We start from the raw sequence: 18,679 nt of genomic DNA on the forward strand, positions 1-18,679 counted from the left end.
GTTCGAGTCATCCACGCGTATAATTAGCAGAAAATTGTGCGCGAAGCACGCACGAGAAATGCGTAAAAAGGTAATAAAATAAAATATGATGCGCAAGACACCAAAGCCCACCAAGGGCGCCGCACAGTCGAGGGCCCATTGTCGGTGAATCGGTATTGTTACGTTCGTGAGGCAATGTTGTGGAATCGTCAAATTAGTATCTAAGCGAATTACACGCGCCGCACTCGAATACAAATCATGCGAGAAGTATGGATTACACAATTCGATGAGTGTCTAAAACGCCTAAAACTGACTACCACCCTAGACTACCAACTCCAGACTACGAACTGACTCCAAAAGAAGTCCGCTTCTATTTTTTTCTAATATTGAATAATTTTTAGGAATGGGCGTCTCTTCAAGGTGGTCACGAGTGGGTCACACAAATTGAACAAAGCAGATACTCGCATGAATGAAATGTTTGAATGGAGGAGCGACACCAAACAGATTGTGATGCCGCCACGTAGTATTTGGATATTTATTTGGTTGTCGATACACAAATAGTTTCCAAGTGGTATATACAGAAGTTTATATTGTGTAGTTTGCTTGCAGTTACAAAACGAGGACCCTCTCAAAAGTTGCGAGAGCGCATCGAATCTTTCGAGAAGGCACTTCGAGGGTTGAACTACGCAATGCAATACGCGTTACTAATTTATTATTGTCACATTCGCTATCAAAAGCACGAAAACTTGTGTTTATTGTGGGGAAGCAGCAAGTCCAACGTTAAAGTTATAGCATTAATGTGGATTATATGTATTTTAAGCACACTTTACGATAAAAGTCGGAATGGTTTTTAACTTTTATTAGGTTCATGGCTGCTACTACAACACCGTTTGAAACAATAGCAACACGAAATAAAATACAAACGTCGATCAAACAAATATAATAATAATATAATTCAAATAAAATGACTGAATTTGATGAAACACCAGAACCACCAATAAAACCTCAAGAAAGAAAGAAAAACTACTTCGAAAAATTTTTTTGTGTCGTCAGTTGTACCTTGAACAAGCCGGTGGAGATACTTCACGATACTTTTGTGACACCTGATCGGAAAGAATATGCATGGTATCATCAGAAGTTTCCACGCGTGCCTACAATTGATGAATGCTACGAAGATGATCTAGTATGTTTCTCGGAAGCTAATTATCAATACAAGAGGGATCGCCTTGTTGATTCGGAAATTATTAGAATTTTAAGGCAGCGTTTTGAAAACTGCGTCATGTATGAAACACCTCAGCACTTGGAAAGATGTGACCATCTTTTAAAAGAATACGAAGAGGCTAGTACAAATTGGTTCACAAAGTATGGAGATCTTGGTGGGTATCACAATGTTACTAAATGTTATATGAAGCAGAAACATCGATTGCTTTGGGAAAGAAAATATGGGGAAGTCGGTACTGGAATGAATGAAAAGGTAGAAGAGGACATTGAAGATGATGAAAAGAACCAGAAACATGGGTGCTAGAGTGGTGTACAATAATAAGAATAATAGATGGTAAAATAAAATAATAATGTATGATGCATACGAATAACGACTAATTTGGCTTTGTTTTACGATTTATAAAGTAATTGGACATCTATCCAAGCTTTGCACTGCTGTAATTTACTAATGAATGCGATTAGAGGTGTAATAAGTTTGTGATTGTGTTGAATACGCTGCATATATATATAAATTAAATTCGAGAGTTTATGAAGATGCCCTCTGGGCGAAACATGTTAAACTCAACAAAAAAACCTGTAAATCCAAAAAATCACGTTGTAATTTTAATCAATAAATATTTTTATATTTATAAAAAATAACATGGATTACGTATTCACCAAAGAAAGTAATAAATTAAATTCGGATTCAGGATATTTCTAAGATTTTAAGGCTAATAAGTGTATGATGGCGCCATCTTGGTTCATTTTAAACAACTAATTCATACACAAACTTTCATCCCTTATTCTTTTCAAATTCTAGGTTTTTCTCTTCAAAAATGTTAATGTTTTATTCATGTAAAGCACCTAGAAAAACTGTACTGATAAGGGAAACCTGAATTAAAACTGCGTGATTTAGAAATTGTCTTACTGTTTTGCTATATATGTACTTAAAAAATTAAAATGTCTGACATGGTTAACATACGACAATTTTATGGTCAAAGATTCAAATTTTAAATCATGCAGATGAATCCAAATAAACAAAATATCTTATTTGAATAATTTGTCTTCTTCCATCTGACACGAATTCAAGGTTAGATTATTTAATGGACCGGCGACTTGAACTTTGCTCTCTAACGTTTTTAATACATATTGCCACTACATTTTTATTCCTACGTAGATCTAGAACGTCCCCACTAGATTCGTGACTTTAATTTCTCTAAGATTGTGTTGTAGCTAATCAAAGAGAATGTCTGACACACAAGGGAAAGTAAGTTGATGTCCATGCATATTTCTGTTATCTCTATAGAAAATTATCTCTGCAGCCAATTTCATGTAAAGCAGCTGTATGCTGGGGCCCCAAGGAAGAACTCAAAATTGAAGATGTTGAAGTTGCTCCACCAAAGGCCCATGAAGTCAGAATAAAGATCATCAACACTGCAGTGTGTCATACTGATGCTTACACTAAAGAGGGCCATGATTCTGAGGGCGTCTTTCCAGTTATTTTGGGTCATGAAGCTGCTGGTATTGTTGAAAGTATTGGTGAAGGTGTAACAAACGTTAAACCAGGTAATTATTCTGTTTAGTACTAGGTTATATATCCATGCACATGAGAGGTAGATCCCTGAAAAGCAATTTGATATATTTCTTACATAAGGAATCATAACTTAATAGGTGACAGGGTAATCCCACTATATGTTCCCCAATGCAAAGAATGCAAGTTCTGCAAATCTCCCAAAACCAATCTGTGTCAGAAAATTCGCATTACCCAAGGAAAAGGCGTTATGCCTGATGGTACTACTCGTTTCACATGCAAAGGCAAACCAGTTCACTCCTTTATGGGCTGCTCCACCTTCACCCAATATACAGTGGTTTCTGATATTTCCGTTTGCAAGATCAATGATAAAGCCCCCTTTGAGAAGGTGTGCCTCCTGGGATGTGGTGTGCCCACTGGGTATGGTGCTGCTTTGAATACAGCCAAAGTTGAGAAAGGTTCGACTTGCGCGATTTGGGGTCTTGGAGCGGTCGGTCTTGCAGTGGCTTTGGGATGCAAAGCTGCTGGTGCCAGTCGAATCATCGGCGTTGATCTGAACCCCGCAAAATTCGAAGTCGCCAAAAAGTTCGGCGTGACGGAATTCGTCAATCCCGCAGACCATGAGAAACCAATCCAACAGGTATTGGTCGAATTGACCGACGGTGGCTTAGACTACACATTCGAGTGTGTCGGCAATGTGAAAACAATGCGGGCTGCGTTGGAGGCCTGCCACAAGGGCTGGGGAGTATCTACTATCATTGGGGTAGCTCCTGCTGGTCATGAGATATCCACCATGCCTTTCCAGTTAGTCACTGGGAGAGTGTGGAAGGGAACCGCTTTCGGCGGATACAAGAGTATCGATGGAGTGCCGCAACTTGTCGAGGACTTCTTGGCTGGGAAATTACCACTAGACGATTTCATCACGCATAACATGCCGTTGGAGAAGATCAACGAGGCGTTTGAGTTGATGCATGCGGGAAAAAGTCTTAGGGCTGTTGTAGGGTTATAAACAAGCCAACAATGCACCAATTCAACAGAAAATGTTTTTGATTTTTTATATTCTTATGAGAAATATAAAAATAAAAAGGTAATGCTTCACTGCTTTTTGATTTCCAACATCTTGTTGGCTATTATTTGACTTAACTTATCATTGCCGAGCGCAACAAGAGCAGCGACAAATTGCCTGTCCTTGGATAAGCTCTGCAATGCTTTCTCGGAGAATAAATTAATCAAATTCACACCCTCTTGATACTTTATATCCTGCGGAAGCATCTTAATCAAACGGCAAATATTTTTTACAGTCTCCGCTTCGAATTGTAGGGAGATATCTTTCTCGCGCATTTTCTACAAGATCGGATATTAGACGATAACAGATTAATCTAATTAAAGGTCTTACCTGTATACAGATTCCATAATTCGATAAATAATACGATAGTGCGGTGAAGACAGGTTTGTTATCAGCACCTTGCGTGTTGGTAACTTCGCAGATCAATATAAGAACATCAGTTAGGGACTCAGCTGCTTTTTGCATTCCTAGGGTCGTCGCAACCTCTTCTGTAATTTGCAACCATTCTTGTGTCACACAACGTGACAACATCTAGGCACGATCAGAATTTCACAAAATGAAACTTAGAAAAATCAAGTTCTTACCTTAAGTAGCTTGCTAATTTGCTGGCCATACGAATCAATTACAAAATTTGGAAATACATAATTAAGAAGACTTTGATATGAATTTGCCCCAGTCAATGTGAGGTAGTAACTGTTCAGTTTGTTAAGTTCAGATTTGTGAACCTCATTCATATCTGAAACAAATTATTACAACAGTTTTATTTAAACACTTTCCATTCGTTTTAAACAAATCACCTTCAAATGATCCACTTATTTGAGTTAAAAGTGAAGTACTGGATGTACAAATGCCAATTTTCCGTGCACAAAAATCTGAATACTTTACACGGTGTTTTTCCAAGTTGTTTATCAATTCAATTGCCAGCTCTTCTTTGTGTGTCTCATTCAAGGACTCAACTGGAAGTGACTAAAATCATTTCTTTTGATTTAGTTTGGCGTACTTTTAGCGAAAATTTACTACAAACCTTTAGTATTTGCAGAATAACATCCAAATTTTCATTATTATCCTGAGCAGACAAAATCAATGGCTTAAAAACATATGTAAACAAATGATTCACTTCAGTACACTCTGTCCTAATCAACATATGCATTAATTGTGTGATACTGCTCTGCTCATTCTCCTTCAACTCATCCAAAGTTTTAATAATCTGCTCCAACTTCATTAATGGAATGAAATTCATACTGATCACATTTTTAATTGCCCTGAAAACATCTTCTAGCCATTTAACATAGACTTCTGTTTTTAATACACTCCCTAAAGAGAATCTCAATTACTTCCTGTGGATTTTCAAGCAGTAAAAGTTGAATATTTCGAATTAATTCCTCGTTACATCCATTTTGCATTTTATTCAGCAGAAGAGTGAGTTGGGGCTGAACGGAGGTCAGTTCAATGTAAGTTTTCCAAGGTTGATCGATCCAGAACGACCTCGCGATCAAAGTCGATAAGTTTGGCACAGACAAATGCGCAGCGCATTTGATAGCGAGGCGTTTGCATGATTCGTCCTTGGACATGGCTAATTCTAAAATAGAGAGCACCTCGTCCAGAGTACACAGCGCACTCCAGCGCTGCAAACACTCGCGGCTTGTGGGAATGTCGAAGATATCGCTTTTACGCACAAGAGCAGCAAACCACCGACGCTGATGTTCATCGGCGTCGTTGATATGATTCACTATTGAGGTGACAGATGCACCTGAGATGATTTCTGATAACGATTTCGGTTTCTTCGCCATGCAAGTTAGGAGCGAAATTAGTTCGGCAGCAGGTTTGACTTTCGCATATTTCTCGACTACTCTGTAAGCTTCTGTGCCAATAGCATACTGAAATGGCAAGTCATCTTCTTCAATCTGCAATTATTTTTAAAAATTATGCCCAAGTATCATTTTAAAATATATTGTTAACACTTTAAATATTTTGTAAATTTTAAGACTTACCTCTGCCCAAGTACAGAAGACATTAACTGTAACTTGTTTCATCACAATTGAAGTTGTCATAACCAAGGCATCTACAATTTTTCCACATCCCATGTGCACTTCATTCACAAGCAGCAACATCTTAAATAATTTATGAAGTGTGTATCCTATGTGTAAATCTCTTTCAGTGTCTGTCGCATTTGTTAAACTGATTGAAGGATGCACACTAAGGTACATCAATAGTTTAACAATTATATTATTAATATTTCTGATATTATCAAACACCTAGAAATGAAAAGTTAATAAGAATTGTTTAATAACATGAATAATGCAGTAGCATACATGATTATCTTGAATATCAGTTGAATTCACTTTCTCAATTAGGGTACTGACAATAATATTAACATTTTTGAGTGTCTTTCCACCATGCCCATTTATGAAAGTATCATTAGCAGCTTCAAAGAGTTCAGACACAATTTGCAAAGGCAATTTTATAGCAACTTTACCATAAATATCTATCAACTCTGTTTCAATTGCTATGTTAATTAACAGAAACTTGGAACATTTTGGCATGATGTTTATAAGATGGCTGTATTCCTTAATATTTGCAAGGGTATCATCATTTAGTTTTGTGTTTAAAATCAAAAACAAGATGATTTTTTCAAGTGAAGCATTATTTCTCATGTGAAGATTGGGTGGATCTGTTATGTAGCTTTTGGAAAGTAAGAACTGCTTGATCTTGTTGACAACCAATTCAATTTTTGATTCGTTTCCTTAAAATAATAACTTATTAATGAATTGTATTTAAGAAAATAACGAAAACATTCAATTATAGGTTATAAAATACACACCTCCTTTGTGTTTAATTTCTGCCAATGTTCCGACTTGACGCTCACATTCACCAATTATATTTTGAATAGCAATTAAATCTTGTGTTAATTCCATCTTTCCTCTGTCACTATGTTGCTGCAATTAAAAATAAGACAGAGTCTTTGAGGAACAACTGGGAATGTTAATCACAAAAACACAACAGTTTGAAACCGTTTTCCACTTTGACACTTTGAAGTAAGATTGGTTGTCTAAGTTATTGCTTTTTTATTTAAACTTAACAACGATATAATTTTTATTATAATTTTGAGATACTTTTTTTTGGACAACTTTAATATTAGTAACAAACAACCATTTAAAAAATGTAAAATAAAAGTATGAATAATGATTAATTCTCTAACCATAGTTGTGCAATTTTTAATCGAGATGGCGGTAAGATGCACTTATTTGCATTAAATTCTTGTATTAAACTTTATTGAACGTAGTTGATATTTGAATTTATTAATATTCAAATATAATTATTATTATCATTTTGACAGAAGTATACCATTTTTTTAAATACATTATTGAAAATTTTTAACATTTATAATTAATACATACTACGTATATTCGTTATAAAAGATAATACAATAAATGCAAATAAAATGTTATATTAACAATTACAATGGTGCAGGCACGTTCGGAGTGTAGTTCCCAACGTAATTACCAGGTGGAGAATAATTACACACGACATAAATATGACCATTCTTTTTGGCAATGCCAACTCCTAACTTTTCACTAAGCCTCCAAACCACTTGGGTAAAGTGACCAGCTTTTAAATCCCTGGGTTCTTGACCAAAAGTATAGAACTGAATTTCATCGTACCATGAATCAACAGCCTTACCACCTTCTACCGTATAGTTAGGATCAGATGACCAAGCAGAAAAGATGTTTTCTCCGTAGGTATTCTGACTCCGGTGTTGCATCACACCACGCCTTGCTAACTCCTCAGCCCACTCTTGACTGTACCTGCAAAGTTGATCATCTAGTTGTAAAGCAGGTACTCCATGCTTAGCCCTGTACATATTATGTTGGTTCAAACAGTCACGGTTAAAGTTTCCAGAGGAAGATGCGCCGTTAGATCTAGGAGTTGACGCGGCAGAAGGTCTTACGCAAGTTGGTTGGGGTGGTCCTTGAGGACAGACCTGTCTTCGAATACCACTTGACATCGGTGGTAGAACATTTGCACAGAATTGCCCCCTTACATTTCCTGGTGGCGAGTACCTGGTAACAACGATGACTCTTCCACCCTCTTGTGCCAAACCAATAGCCAACTCCCGACTGTCTTTCCAGACAACTTGAGTGAAGTTACCAGTTGGGTTGTTCTCCGGTGGTTCACAAGAGTAGTCATGTTCTGACTCTTTGTTGTACCAGTGATTTACCGCTGCTTCTCCACTGATCGTATAATTCGGATCCGTGGACCGCACAGAGTATATATTTTCGCCAAGATCACTGACGTTGCTGCTGCGAAGTGCTCCTTCCCGGAGTAACTGCTGGGCAAAACGGGTAGCGTCCACTGATAATTGGGCATTGTACTTCAAGGGCGGCACACCATGTTTAGCTCGGTACTCATTGTGAGCTTGCAGGCACTCGTTGTTAAAAGACATGATTGTTTATAGTAATTACGTGCAACAGTAAAAAATATGCAAATACACAATTCTACAATTGGCATAGAATTTGCGCTCTCGCCGGGTTTATATATGCAACTCTTATCATACCCACTCAGGTAAATTGATAAGGAGTTGTTTTCAGTTCGTTTTATTGTTTTAGCAAAATGATATCATCTTTATTGATTCCATTTTACAATTCATCATACTCACAAATAGTAGAGGTACAAAGTTAAAGACAATACGAGTGAATTTACAGGATATTTGGAAATTCTAAATGTTTAGTAGACTTTAAACTGAAAAAAATGAGGAATTAGAAGAAATGACACGTGGCGCCGTAAAACAAATAAAACATAAGTTGCGATATAAGTACACAATTACTCATTTTCGTTTAATAAGGACCATAAATGACGGAACTAACTAAATGAATCATAGTGTAACAAAGTTAGATTTTATGGCCATTTAATCAAATAAATGAAGGCCATTTTTAACTTTTCACGGAACAATTCTATATGTGTATTATTCGTCGAAAAAAAGACTATAAGTGATTGATTAATTAAAAAATAAAACAACAATATATTATTTTAGCAATTATGATTAAAACAAGATAATTACACTTGAAATTCTCAATTTTTAACATTTCACGGAACAATTATATATGTATGTGTATTATTCGTCGAAAAAGAAGACTTTAAATGATTGATTAATTTAAAAATAAAACAACGACATATTATTTTAACAATTATGATGAAAACAAGATAATTACATTTGATATTCCCCACTTGAAAAGTTTATTATGCATTCCAGTTAATTTTAACCAATTGGCAATCATAAAACGTAATTTCGGTGGCGACTAGCACGTGGTTAAGCCCTCTCACACTTGCCCGCCACCCCTTTAGCGTACTATCGCTTGTTTTCACGCCGCTATTTGCAAATGTATTTCATGTTTCGCCATGTTTGTCTGCAGCCTCTCATCTAGCATTCAGCATCGACCATGAGCGTTATTACGCTTTAACGACCATGCTGTAATTATCACCCGGCAACCAAACACGACGTACCTGCACCACCGCGAATAAATCCGTTCTCGCAGTTGTTTTCGCCCCCGGCTGGCTTTTCGGCCATCCGGCTTATAATGGTCGCAAATGAATTGCCACGAAGCAAACAGCCGACATTTCCGACTAAAATTTGCCAAGCTTTTTCATATAGGTGCGCAAGCTTAATACAAAATTGACATGGATTTATGCGAACGCTACTTTTCCAGATGTTAGTGAAAAAAAGAAAATAATTGCGCATTAGTCTCAATTTCTATGAAATATCTGATTTTATTTTTTGTATTTTTAAACCTTTTATGCAACCGACACTGAGATTAGTCTCAAATTTTGCTAATAAATCATGATTAACGCGAGATAATCTATACATTCTATACTAACAGTGAAGAAATATTGTCTGGGATAATAAATAAATTGTTATTTAATAGATTATTTATCTTATCAGATGTCAAACACTTGAATGGTATTATAGTGAAACAAGTGACATTGAATCCTAAGTTAAATATTGTATTTTAATACCTGAAATATCACTTTGTAAATATTTGTGTTTCAATTAAAATCATATTATATATTATTTGCAAAACAAACATTTATATTTTTTCTTTACTCTACATTAACTATAACTATATAGATTTTAATTTAAATTTTAATCTACTTTTAAAAAGTTTTCTGATTTAAGATGCAACAAAATATGTTAAATTGCAATTCCATCAGATGCCAATTAAACACTTTCAGAGAATAAACCAGAGTTTGATATATTTTATGTATCAGAAAAAGATAATTACATCAGCAAATGGAATCGTTTGAATGTTCGTTTAAATTCGTTTCCGCTTTTGACCACACTGACCGAACAAGCCAATTCATATCCTCTCGCCCTCACATGCCCCTTCCATCGTGCAGGGGGCTGCTGGTGGTGATCCCTCGCAATGAACATTACGAACATTACACTCGCTACGGCGCGCAGCGTACGAAATAGACGAAACAAAATCGTAACGAGCATTTCGGGCGGAATGCGCGAGCTCGCTCATCGCCGGCTGTCGCGTGTGTTCTCCGCACATCCATGCATATTCAAATCGTGGCACAGAGTGGACACGATAAGCGCCCGCTGCAGCATCCTGCTGTCCCGCTGATACGCGCACATCCAGCGCAGCCAGTGGATCGCTTGCCGCCTGCGAGCGCTCGTTCAGTGTGTCTCCATGACGAGCCGAAGCCAAAAGCACCACGAGCGCCTGCAGGGCGAAAGCTTTACGTCCGCGTATTATCCAAAAGTGCTTCAATTAAGTTCGAAAGTCGAAAATAAAAATCATAAAACATGTAATCAAATCTATGATAATCAATCAAAATTAAAATAAATACAGTTTAAGAAGTTTAACTACAAGTGATCTTTTTGAAACTATTTTAATTTTATTTAATGGTACGAGATGTAGTGCAATGTGCGTGACTATAACTTAACACAAACATCGACAATAACAATAACAATACATCAATAAGTCTCGTCTAACACGCTAATACTAGTGATGCTTTGTCCTGCGCGCGAATCGAAAATGCGCGTGTAATGTGCGATCGCATCCACGTGCACAAAAACGCAAAAAATGTTCAACGCGCTGCGGTGGCGCGTGCTACTCTCCAGCATGCTGCTGGTTGTAGGCGTTGCCTGCTTCGACGAGGAGGATATCCCGAAATTTAAGTTTTCCGCTGATGAACTGCTGCATATGAATTTTCCGCCGAAGAGCAGTAATGATTTAGATCTGGATCCGTGCAAAGCAGGTAAATATAAATAAAAATATATAAAGAAATTTAGGTTTTACTCTCTATGTTTATATTTAGTTGATAATTTATTAATCTGCCGAATATTGAATGGAAAACATGTTTATCACACTTGTTTATGTTACGATAAAATGTGTAATATTCGAATAAATTTAGGCGACCCAATAAAATTTGTAACTTTCTTGAAAGTAACAAGTTATAATGATATTTATCAAATGTTTGTATTCCGTCCCTGCATTGTAAGTTTGAACATCCGCAGTTTGCGTGAATAGTCGAAAATGTTTCCGTGGCTCCCACTCGGGAGCCGGTGCAGCGGCTAGATAAATCGTGGCATATTCCGTCTACGAGCGCGGTGATACAAAGAGGACTTTAATTAAACACACCGAGTTGGCGCACAAAGACGCGAGGCGCCCATGCTCGGATGACTTATCGAGTGTGCCAGCGAGTTTGTTACTACAGTAACGCTCCCGAAGACGATGGTGAACAATGCCTGAGAATCGAATCGTCGCACAAAGCGATTCGTTTAAAGTTTACGAATTAATCTTGTTTATAAGTATACGATTTCGGTCGCTGAAACGAGATAAATAAGACGTCGTTTGAGTGGCCTTACGAGACTACAAGAAGTTTTATTTCGTAAAGTCTGATGAGATTTTTTTTATTGCACGAGTTATTGCAAAGAGCGGAGTATAATTGAAGGCGAATTTTCGTGCGCAAGTGAGGAATTTTCAATTTGTCGATCACACTTGACGTGGTCTGACGTTTCCATTTCGTCGAAATCGGATCTAATTTTAAACGAATTTGCGAGCGCCCCGTGAGAAAGTGGCGGCGGCCGGTTGACAAGACAAGCACCCTGGGGCGGGGCGCGACAGATTAATGTCTATAAAACGTCGAGGAGCTTAACTTTGCTTTCGGTGATTGATTGATTCATTGCCTATTGGCTTCTTGAACAAGTCTACGCTGTGCGGCAAATTGATAGAAATGTAATCAAATGATTTTTATAGGATGAACAAAAAAAAGCACTAGTATTTTACCAATATTAATAAATCTATATGTAAAAAAAAAACAATGTCAAATTAGTTACAACATTTATAACTCAAGAACGACTCGACCGATTTTGATTATCAATAATTTATTGGATTTGTCTTTGCTCTAAATAGCATAATGTCTATTTGACAAAATTTTGTTCTTAAAGGGTGTTAAATAAACGATCTAAATTGGTATAAATATTCAATAATAATTATAGTTAAATAACTGAATACGAGATGGCGTTAAAGTGTATTATTAGCATTTCTCATTTCTCAATAAAATTGCGAATATTATTGATAAAATCGATACAGACTAGGTCTTGAACGAGAAAATAAAAATGAATTATATTTTACTAAAAACAGCGGGGCCGAGGTCGCAGTTATGAATATTGTATACAAGCAATTCTTGTTGCGAAACAAAAACGCAACTGAAAGCGAATTTAATAACCGCGATAGTGGTATATAACATAAATTAGCCAATCTCTTAATTACAGCGAGTTAATGATTTCGTAGAATTATTGACTCGAACGTCATTTGGTATGAAGGCGCGCGCTGTAGTAAACAAATCTAGTAGCAGCTGGATCAAATTAAGCCAAAGCGATAGACAATGCGCGCCCAGATGTCACGCATCGTCGTCATCATTATCATCATCTCGACAGCGCGGCGGCGTCGGCAATAGTTGCGTGCGGCGGGCGAGTGAGAATTAATTGGGTCCGATCATTCATGAAACGTTGAAGCGCACGCCATGGGACAAAGCGTCCGGCAGATAACTACAGAAATTGCACCAGCGACGCTTCTAGTAGACAAGTTGACGCTTGCTATCGCCTATCGAAACTTATCGGGCATGCGTCCGCGCGTATGCGCAGCTTGTATAAAGTCTGCGCGCTCGCCGAGATAACAGCATTCAATAACAACACTGATAGCCGGGACGCGCTCGAGGGATGGCCGCGGATTCAATGTTTCAACGCGCTTATCAGCAGCGACTATCAGCGGCCTAACTAGCGGTGGCTCTGGTGGCTGTGCACAGATCAAGGACGGTCATGTTTTACAAAATTATCGAAATTTTGTGTTGTCACGAATTGCGCACAGCAACGATGCACGGGGTCTATGATTTTTCTCGCGGGCTTTTGGCCTCATTAGCGTTGTGTTGCGAAATAACAAAAGGAGTCTATTGATTAAAATCTAATGATGATGACGGCGCGAGAAACGGTTGCTCTACTCTTGCAATTTGATGGGGAGTGTAGAGTAAAGGGGGCTTAACAAAGTGCCCACTTCAAACGGCAGCGGCGGGGAATCGGATGAGTATCGAGTGATTCTTCAAACACTTCGAATCTTACAGTTCTGCATTTAGTATAATTTATACTTTTTGATGGATGATATTTATTAACAAAAATCCTTGTATTTGTAGGTGGTTTCTTGGGAGATATTGCAATTCCCGATACACCAACTTCTAAACCCCAAGACTATCAAAAACAAGTTAATTCCTTCAAACAAGACGTTCTTGATGGATTGCAAATTGAAGAGGAAGGTCTTTCTGACCTGGTGCGTCGCAAAACCAAAATTGCCCACCAGCAGCAGCAGCAACAGAATATACCCACAATATTACCAAGTTACAATGACCCATCTTTACTGGTCAATTCCAATACTGATACAAAAACCAAAAAAGACATTCTTAAAAAACCTACTCCCCAAGAACTTAATCAAAACAGTAATGGCCGAATAGTGTTTCAATATGCTACTGAGAATGCCAAAGATGGTAAAACACCAAAGCCCTAACTGAATTTCCTTCCCATGATGGAGGTATTTCGAGAAGGCGTCGTCGAAAGCACAAGAAACGTCGACGTGGTTCACAAACCTCTTCTAGTTCTGAAACTTCCGATGATCCTATGTTAAGTGAAGATCCTAGACCCGTTCATGAATTTGAACCAATGTTTGACTTAAAACCAAAAAAATACGCACCTCATAGACGTACCACAAGGGCTGCAACTGCGCGTAAAGAACGTGTGTGGGATTACGGTGTGATCCCGTATGAAATTGATGCTAACTTTAGTGGTGCACACAAGGCCCTTTTTAAGCAGGCTATGCGTCACTGGGAAAACTCCACCTGCGTGAAGTTTGTTGAGAGGTCACCTGATGACCATCCCAACTTTATTATGTTTACTGAACGCCCGTGCGGATGTTGCTCGTTTGTAGGTAAGCGAGGCAATGGTCCACAAGCCATCAGCATTGGGAAGAACTGTGACAAATTCGGTATTGTCGTTCACGAGCTTGGGCACGTGGTGGGTTTCTGGCACGAGCACACGCGACCTGACCGGGACATGCACGTGAATATCATTCGCACACACATAATGAATGGTAAGAATCAACTTTTATTCTTAATCCGGAGCGGTTTTGACTTAGACACGTCCGGTTTGATGTCATATAATGTACCTTTGGCACGTTGCAGGCCAGGATTACAACTTCAACAAACTGAGTTCGGATGAGGTCAACTCGTTGGGGCTGACATACGATTACGATTCGATTATGCACTACGCACGGAACACGTTCTCGAAGGGGACTTATTTGGACACCATCCAGCCGATTGATGTGCCAGGCCGGAAGCGGCCCGAAATCGGTCAACGCCTGCGGCTCTCACAAGGCGATATCGATCAGACTAATTTGCTCTATAAATGTCCAAGTACGTATTTATTTGTTATAAAATACATGATAATAATAAAACAATTTGTAGAGTGCGGTCAAACATTCCAAGCAAACGCCGCACACTTCAATTCTCCAAATTTTAACAATATGCTTAGTTTTCACGAAGAGAAATGTGAATGGCGAATTACTGCCACCCACGGGGAAAGAATTGTTCTGAATATTACTGATCTTGACATTCCAAAATCTGCTAACTGCTCAGAGGACTATATTGAAATACGTGATGGATATTGGCATAAATCGCCAATCCTCGGAAAATACTGCGGTAGTGGTAAAATAAACGAGCCTATTATTTCTACAGGTAGTAGAATGTTGGTCACGTATGTAACTAAGGAACCCACCAGTCAACGTGGATTTGCTGCACATTACGAGGGTAATAATTTCAAATCTTGACTTAAAATCAATTAAAACTTGTTCCGTTTTAGCTGTTTGTAGAGGTGAACTTGATTTGGAATCAGGTGGTCACCTAGAATCTCCTAATTACCCCGAAGACTATCAACCTAACAAAGAATGCGTCTGGAAGTTGACAGTTCCTGAAAATTATCAAGTTGCTATGAAATTTCAAAGTTTTGAAATTGAAAACCATGATAATTGTGTTTATGACTACGTAGAAGTGCGTGATGGATTAACAATGGACAGTCCTGTTATCGGTGTGTTTTGTGGGAACAAGATACCACCTGATATAAGGTCTACCAGCAACCATCTTTTGGTAAAGTTTGTTTCGGACGGATCTGTACAAAAGGCTGGATTCTCAGCAACGTTTATCAAGGAATATGATGAATGTAGTGGTACTGAGCATGGGTGCGCACAAGAATGTGTAAACACTTTAGGGTCTTATGTGTGTGCATGCAGAATTGGATATGAGTTACATTCCGATGGGAAAAACTGCGAAGGTTTGTTATATTGGCATGATATAAATCTAGATTTAATGTATTTTGTTATTACAGATGCTTGTGGAGGGGTTTACCAAATTGTTAACGGAACTATCACTTCTCCTTCATTTCCCGATCTATATCCAGCAAATAAATCATGCACCTGGGAAATAGTGGCACCTCCCCAATACCGTATTACTTTGAATTTCACATCTTTTGATCTCGAAGGAAATGAATTGCAACAACAACAATGTGATTATGATCGAGTGGATGTTCTTAGCAAAAATAGAAACCATGGACCATTTTGTGGTCCTACTAAACCACCACTTATTACTTCCGAGAGTAATACATTACGAATAACTTTTAATAGTGATTCAAGTGTTCAAAAAAGAGGGTTTGCTGCTGTTTTCTCAGCTGACATGGATGAATGTGCAATTAACAATGGCGGATGCCAACACGATTGCATCAACACTTTGGGCTCCTATCAATGCGGCTGTCACAACGGGTTTGTTCTTCATGAAAATAAAAAAGACTGCAAGGAAGGCGGATGCAAATATGAAGTTACCAATCATTACGGAAATATAACTTCTCCCAACTATCCAGATTTTTATCCTTCTCGAAAAGACTGTGTTTGGAAATTTAGTACTACCCCCGGGCACCGTATTAAAATTCAGTTCTTCAGGTTTGAAATGGAACCCCATCAGGAGTGCTCCTACGATCACATTGTTTTCTACGACGGGGATTCTCCTGAAGCAAATACTTTAGGAAGATTCTGCGGATCAAAGCTACCACATCCTATTGTTGCCACAGGCAACCAGATGTATATGGTGTTTAAATCTGATCAGAGTGTTCAACGTGGCGGATTTCTTGCAACACACTCAACAGTATGTGGGGGTCATTTGAGCGCCACTACTACTAGGAATCACGTCTACTCACACTCAAGATATGGAAGCGCTACTTATGATGAATACTCAGACTGTGACTGGACCATCGAGGCACCTCCCAACCATAATGTTTATATTAATTTTCTCGAATTTGATTTGGAGTATGAAGAACATTGTGGGTATGATTATTTAGAAGTGTTTAATGGACCAGATGCTAGTGGTATGTCATCGGGGAGATTTTGTGGAAATAATGTAAGTATTACATAGAGCAAACTACAATCGGTCATATTCTGTAATAATCTTTATTTTAGAAACCAGCTGATATTATATCAGTGCAGGAGACACTCCTCATCCGATTCAAAAGTGACGATACGTACTGCCTCAAAGGATTCTCCATTGTCTACGAAGCCGTGGAACGTTATGACAGTGACGAGGATTCTTAAATACAAGTTTCAGCCTCGGCAGCTGCGGTACAGTCAAAACTTAAGCGATAATACTCAGAATACTGCCATATGCTTCCATATAGCGGTTTATTGCGACCAACATTGTTTGATCTCTCGTGCACAGCTCAACACATGTACTCATTTATCCTGACGGTTTGTACATAAGTATTCAGTTAGATAATTAATCAATTACCTCTTAAATCAACGTTTAAGTGACAATTTTATGTACTTGTACCATGTAATACTAATTTTAATTATTAACGGTAATTATTCAGCATAGTAAACTATAAATATTTATTTCTAGTTGTTATACTAGTGTAGATTTTGTGTGGCTAAACATTGATTATAACCGTTAGATACGTACTAGTAAGTATAATTCAAAATTATAAATAAACACAGAACTCAAATTTACTTATTTTATTACTTTTCCAGTTCTCATCGTTATATTGTAAATATCCTTAGTTATCCCTTCCATCTTCTATAACCATATACTTATTCTATATTAATTATTTCAAGTTTCTTACTGCCATTGTTGCCCTTTGGAAGTTCTTTACTTTACGCATACACTTTCAACCCTCGAAACAATTTAAAAGGCGCTGTAATATCCATTAAAAATAAATATTTTTTTTAAATTTTAAGATTTGATGTAGAAAACGTTCAGTATCCGGTAATGTAAATAACATGTGAACATTTTGAGTTTTTCACTTTTATGGCACATGAACCACTTTACCATATGTGTATCATTTCAGCCATATTCTATATTTGAGTATTTTGAGTATCTCACCGAAATATTCTTATTTCAAAGACGTTCTACACGTTACATGCTCTTTCAACAATCTAAACCTCTCGAAGGTGCCCTGAAATGCTCTTTAAAAATGGTAATTTTTGCAAAAATTTTAAAACAGCCCTGTATCTTGTGAATTAATTCACTTTTTTGAGTACCTCATTTAATTTTGAAAAATGTCAATTTTTGAAGAACATTTTTGCGTACGTTCAAAGGGTTTAGAAGGTGTATAGCAACTTTTAATTGGAAATATGATTATTCAAATAATGTAAAATAGTTGACAAAATACAGTACGTTTTTTAGTCCATTTGCATTAATTTTTGCAAAAATGTTAAGGTTTTAAAAGCATTTTAAGGTGGCGTAAAGTGCAGAAATAGCAACATTTTGTAAATGGTCTCTTAAACTAAGGTATAAAAAAATATTTTATTGGTACACAAAATATTGGGTGTTTTTTGGAACAAAATTTGAAATCTTATAAAATGATGATGATGGATGAACAAAAATCAAGTATTTATTTTATGATTCCATTGTTTTTAATTTTTATATTTCTTTGCAAACCTCAATAAATCAAACTTAATTACGTCAGTATTTGTTTACATTAGAAATAATAAAACACGGACCAACGGCGAAAGTCATGAATATGTAAGCCAACTAAGCAATTTACGTATACCTACGTACTTTCCACTCGCAAGTAAAACAATCAAACACAATAAATTACACTGATAACAAGAGTGTTTACACTAGCGTTTGTACCTTTTATAGTCGCGTATTTTTCTCGCGTGGGTGAATTTTTTGAAAACTAATTAAAAATTAAACATGAAGGTGACATTACTAAAAAAATTGCAAATTGAATTTATTTGAATGTTTGTTTTAGGTTTTCGGCATTTTTTGTTTACTTTTGGGAACAATATCGGCATATCCGGAGGATTCAAATAGAC

General features: G+C 37.3%; 6 protein-coding genes across 6 annotated transcripts; 4 read left to right on the forward strand and 2 right to left on the reverse strand.

The window, feature by feature from the left end:
- The first annotated feature begins 943 nt into the window (after positions 1-943).
- LOC135801657 (NADH dehydrogenase [ubiquinone] 1 beta subcomplex subunit 10-like) lies at positions 944-1,504 on the forward strand. The gene has a single exon (XM_065315148.1). The coding sequence runs from the start codon at positions 944-946 to the stop codon at positions 1,502-1,504; it is 561 nt and encodes a 186-aa protein (XP_065171220.1).
- A 786-nt stretch (positions 1,505-2,290) lies between these two features.
- Positions 2,291-3,808, forward strand: LOC135801627 (alcohol dehydrogenase class-3-like). The gene is made up of 3 exons (XM_065315086.1): positions 2,291-2,446; positions 2,502-2,745; positions 2,851-3,808. Exons 1-3 carry the CDS (start codon positions 2,426-2,428, stop codon positions 3,717-3,719), a joined length of 1,134 nt encoding a protein of 377 aa, XP_065171158.1. The 5' UTR covers positions 2,291-2,425; the 3' UTR covers positions 3,720-3,808.
- Positions 3,752-6,919, reverse strand: LOC135801626 (uncharacterized). The gene is given in 9 exon segments (XM_065315085.1): positions 3,752-4,054; positions 4,107-4,307; positions 4,361-4,512; positions 4,574-4,742; positions 4,801-5,079; positions 5,081-5,680; positions 5,768-6,031; positions 6,089-6,519; positions 6,598-6,919. Coding segments are annotated over 9 exon segments (2,439 nt in total). The 5' UTR covers positions 6,692-6,919; the 3' UTR covers positions 3,752-3,805.
- Positions 6,920-7,031: 112 nt separating this feature from the next.
- LOC135801628 (uncharacterized) lies at positions 7,032-8,270 on the reverse strand. Its single transcript, XM_065315087.1, has one exon. It carries the CDS (start codon positions 8,218-8,220, stop codon positions 7,234-7,236), a length of 987 nt encoding a protein of 328 aa, XP_065171159.1. The 5' UTR covers positions 8,221-8,270; the 3' UTR covers positions 7,032-7,233.
- Positions 8,271-10,528: 2,258 nt separating this feature from the next.
- LOC135801636 (protein tolkin-like) lies at positions 10,529-13,837 on the forward strand. The gene is made up of 2 exons (XM_065315094.1): positions 10,529-11,036; positions 13,470-13,837. The coding sequence occupies exons 1-2, from the start codon at positions 10,862-10,864 to the stop codon at positions 13,835-13,837; spliced, it is 543 nt and encodes a 180-aa protein (XP_065171166.1). The 5' UTR covers positions 10,529-10,861.
- A 110-nt stretch (positions 13,838-13,947) lies between these two features.
- Positions 13,948-17,368, forward strand: LOC135801635 (protein tolkin-like). The gene is made up of 6 exons (XM_065315093.1): positions 13,948-14,416; positions 14,508-14,738; positions 14,790-15,131; positions 15,184-15,651; positions 15,706-16,766; positions 16,826-17,368. Exons 1-6 carry the CDS (start codon positions 13,948-13,950, stop codon positions 16,955-16,957), a joined length of 2,703 nt encoding a protein of 900 aa, XP_065171165.1. The 3' UTR covers positions 16,958-17,368.
- The last annotated feature ends 1,311 nt before the right edge of the window (positions 17,369-18,679 follow it).

The sequence above is a fragment of the Atheta coriaria genome, unplaced genomic scaffold (assembly GCF_025399875.1).
Source record: "Atheta coriaria isolate IRGN ID8LTWV9N9 unplaced genomic scaffold, Caltech_Dcor_3.1 hic_scaffold_11_pilon, whole genome shotgun sequence".
Classification (NCBI taxonomy): domain Eukaryota; kingdom Metazoa; phylum Arthropoda; class Insecta; order Coleoptera; family Staphylinidae; genus Dalotia; species Dalotia coriaria.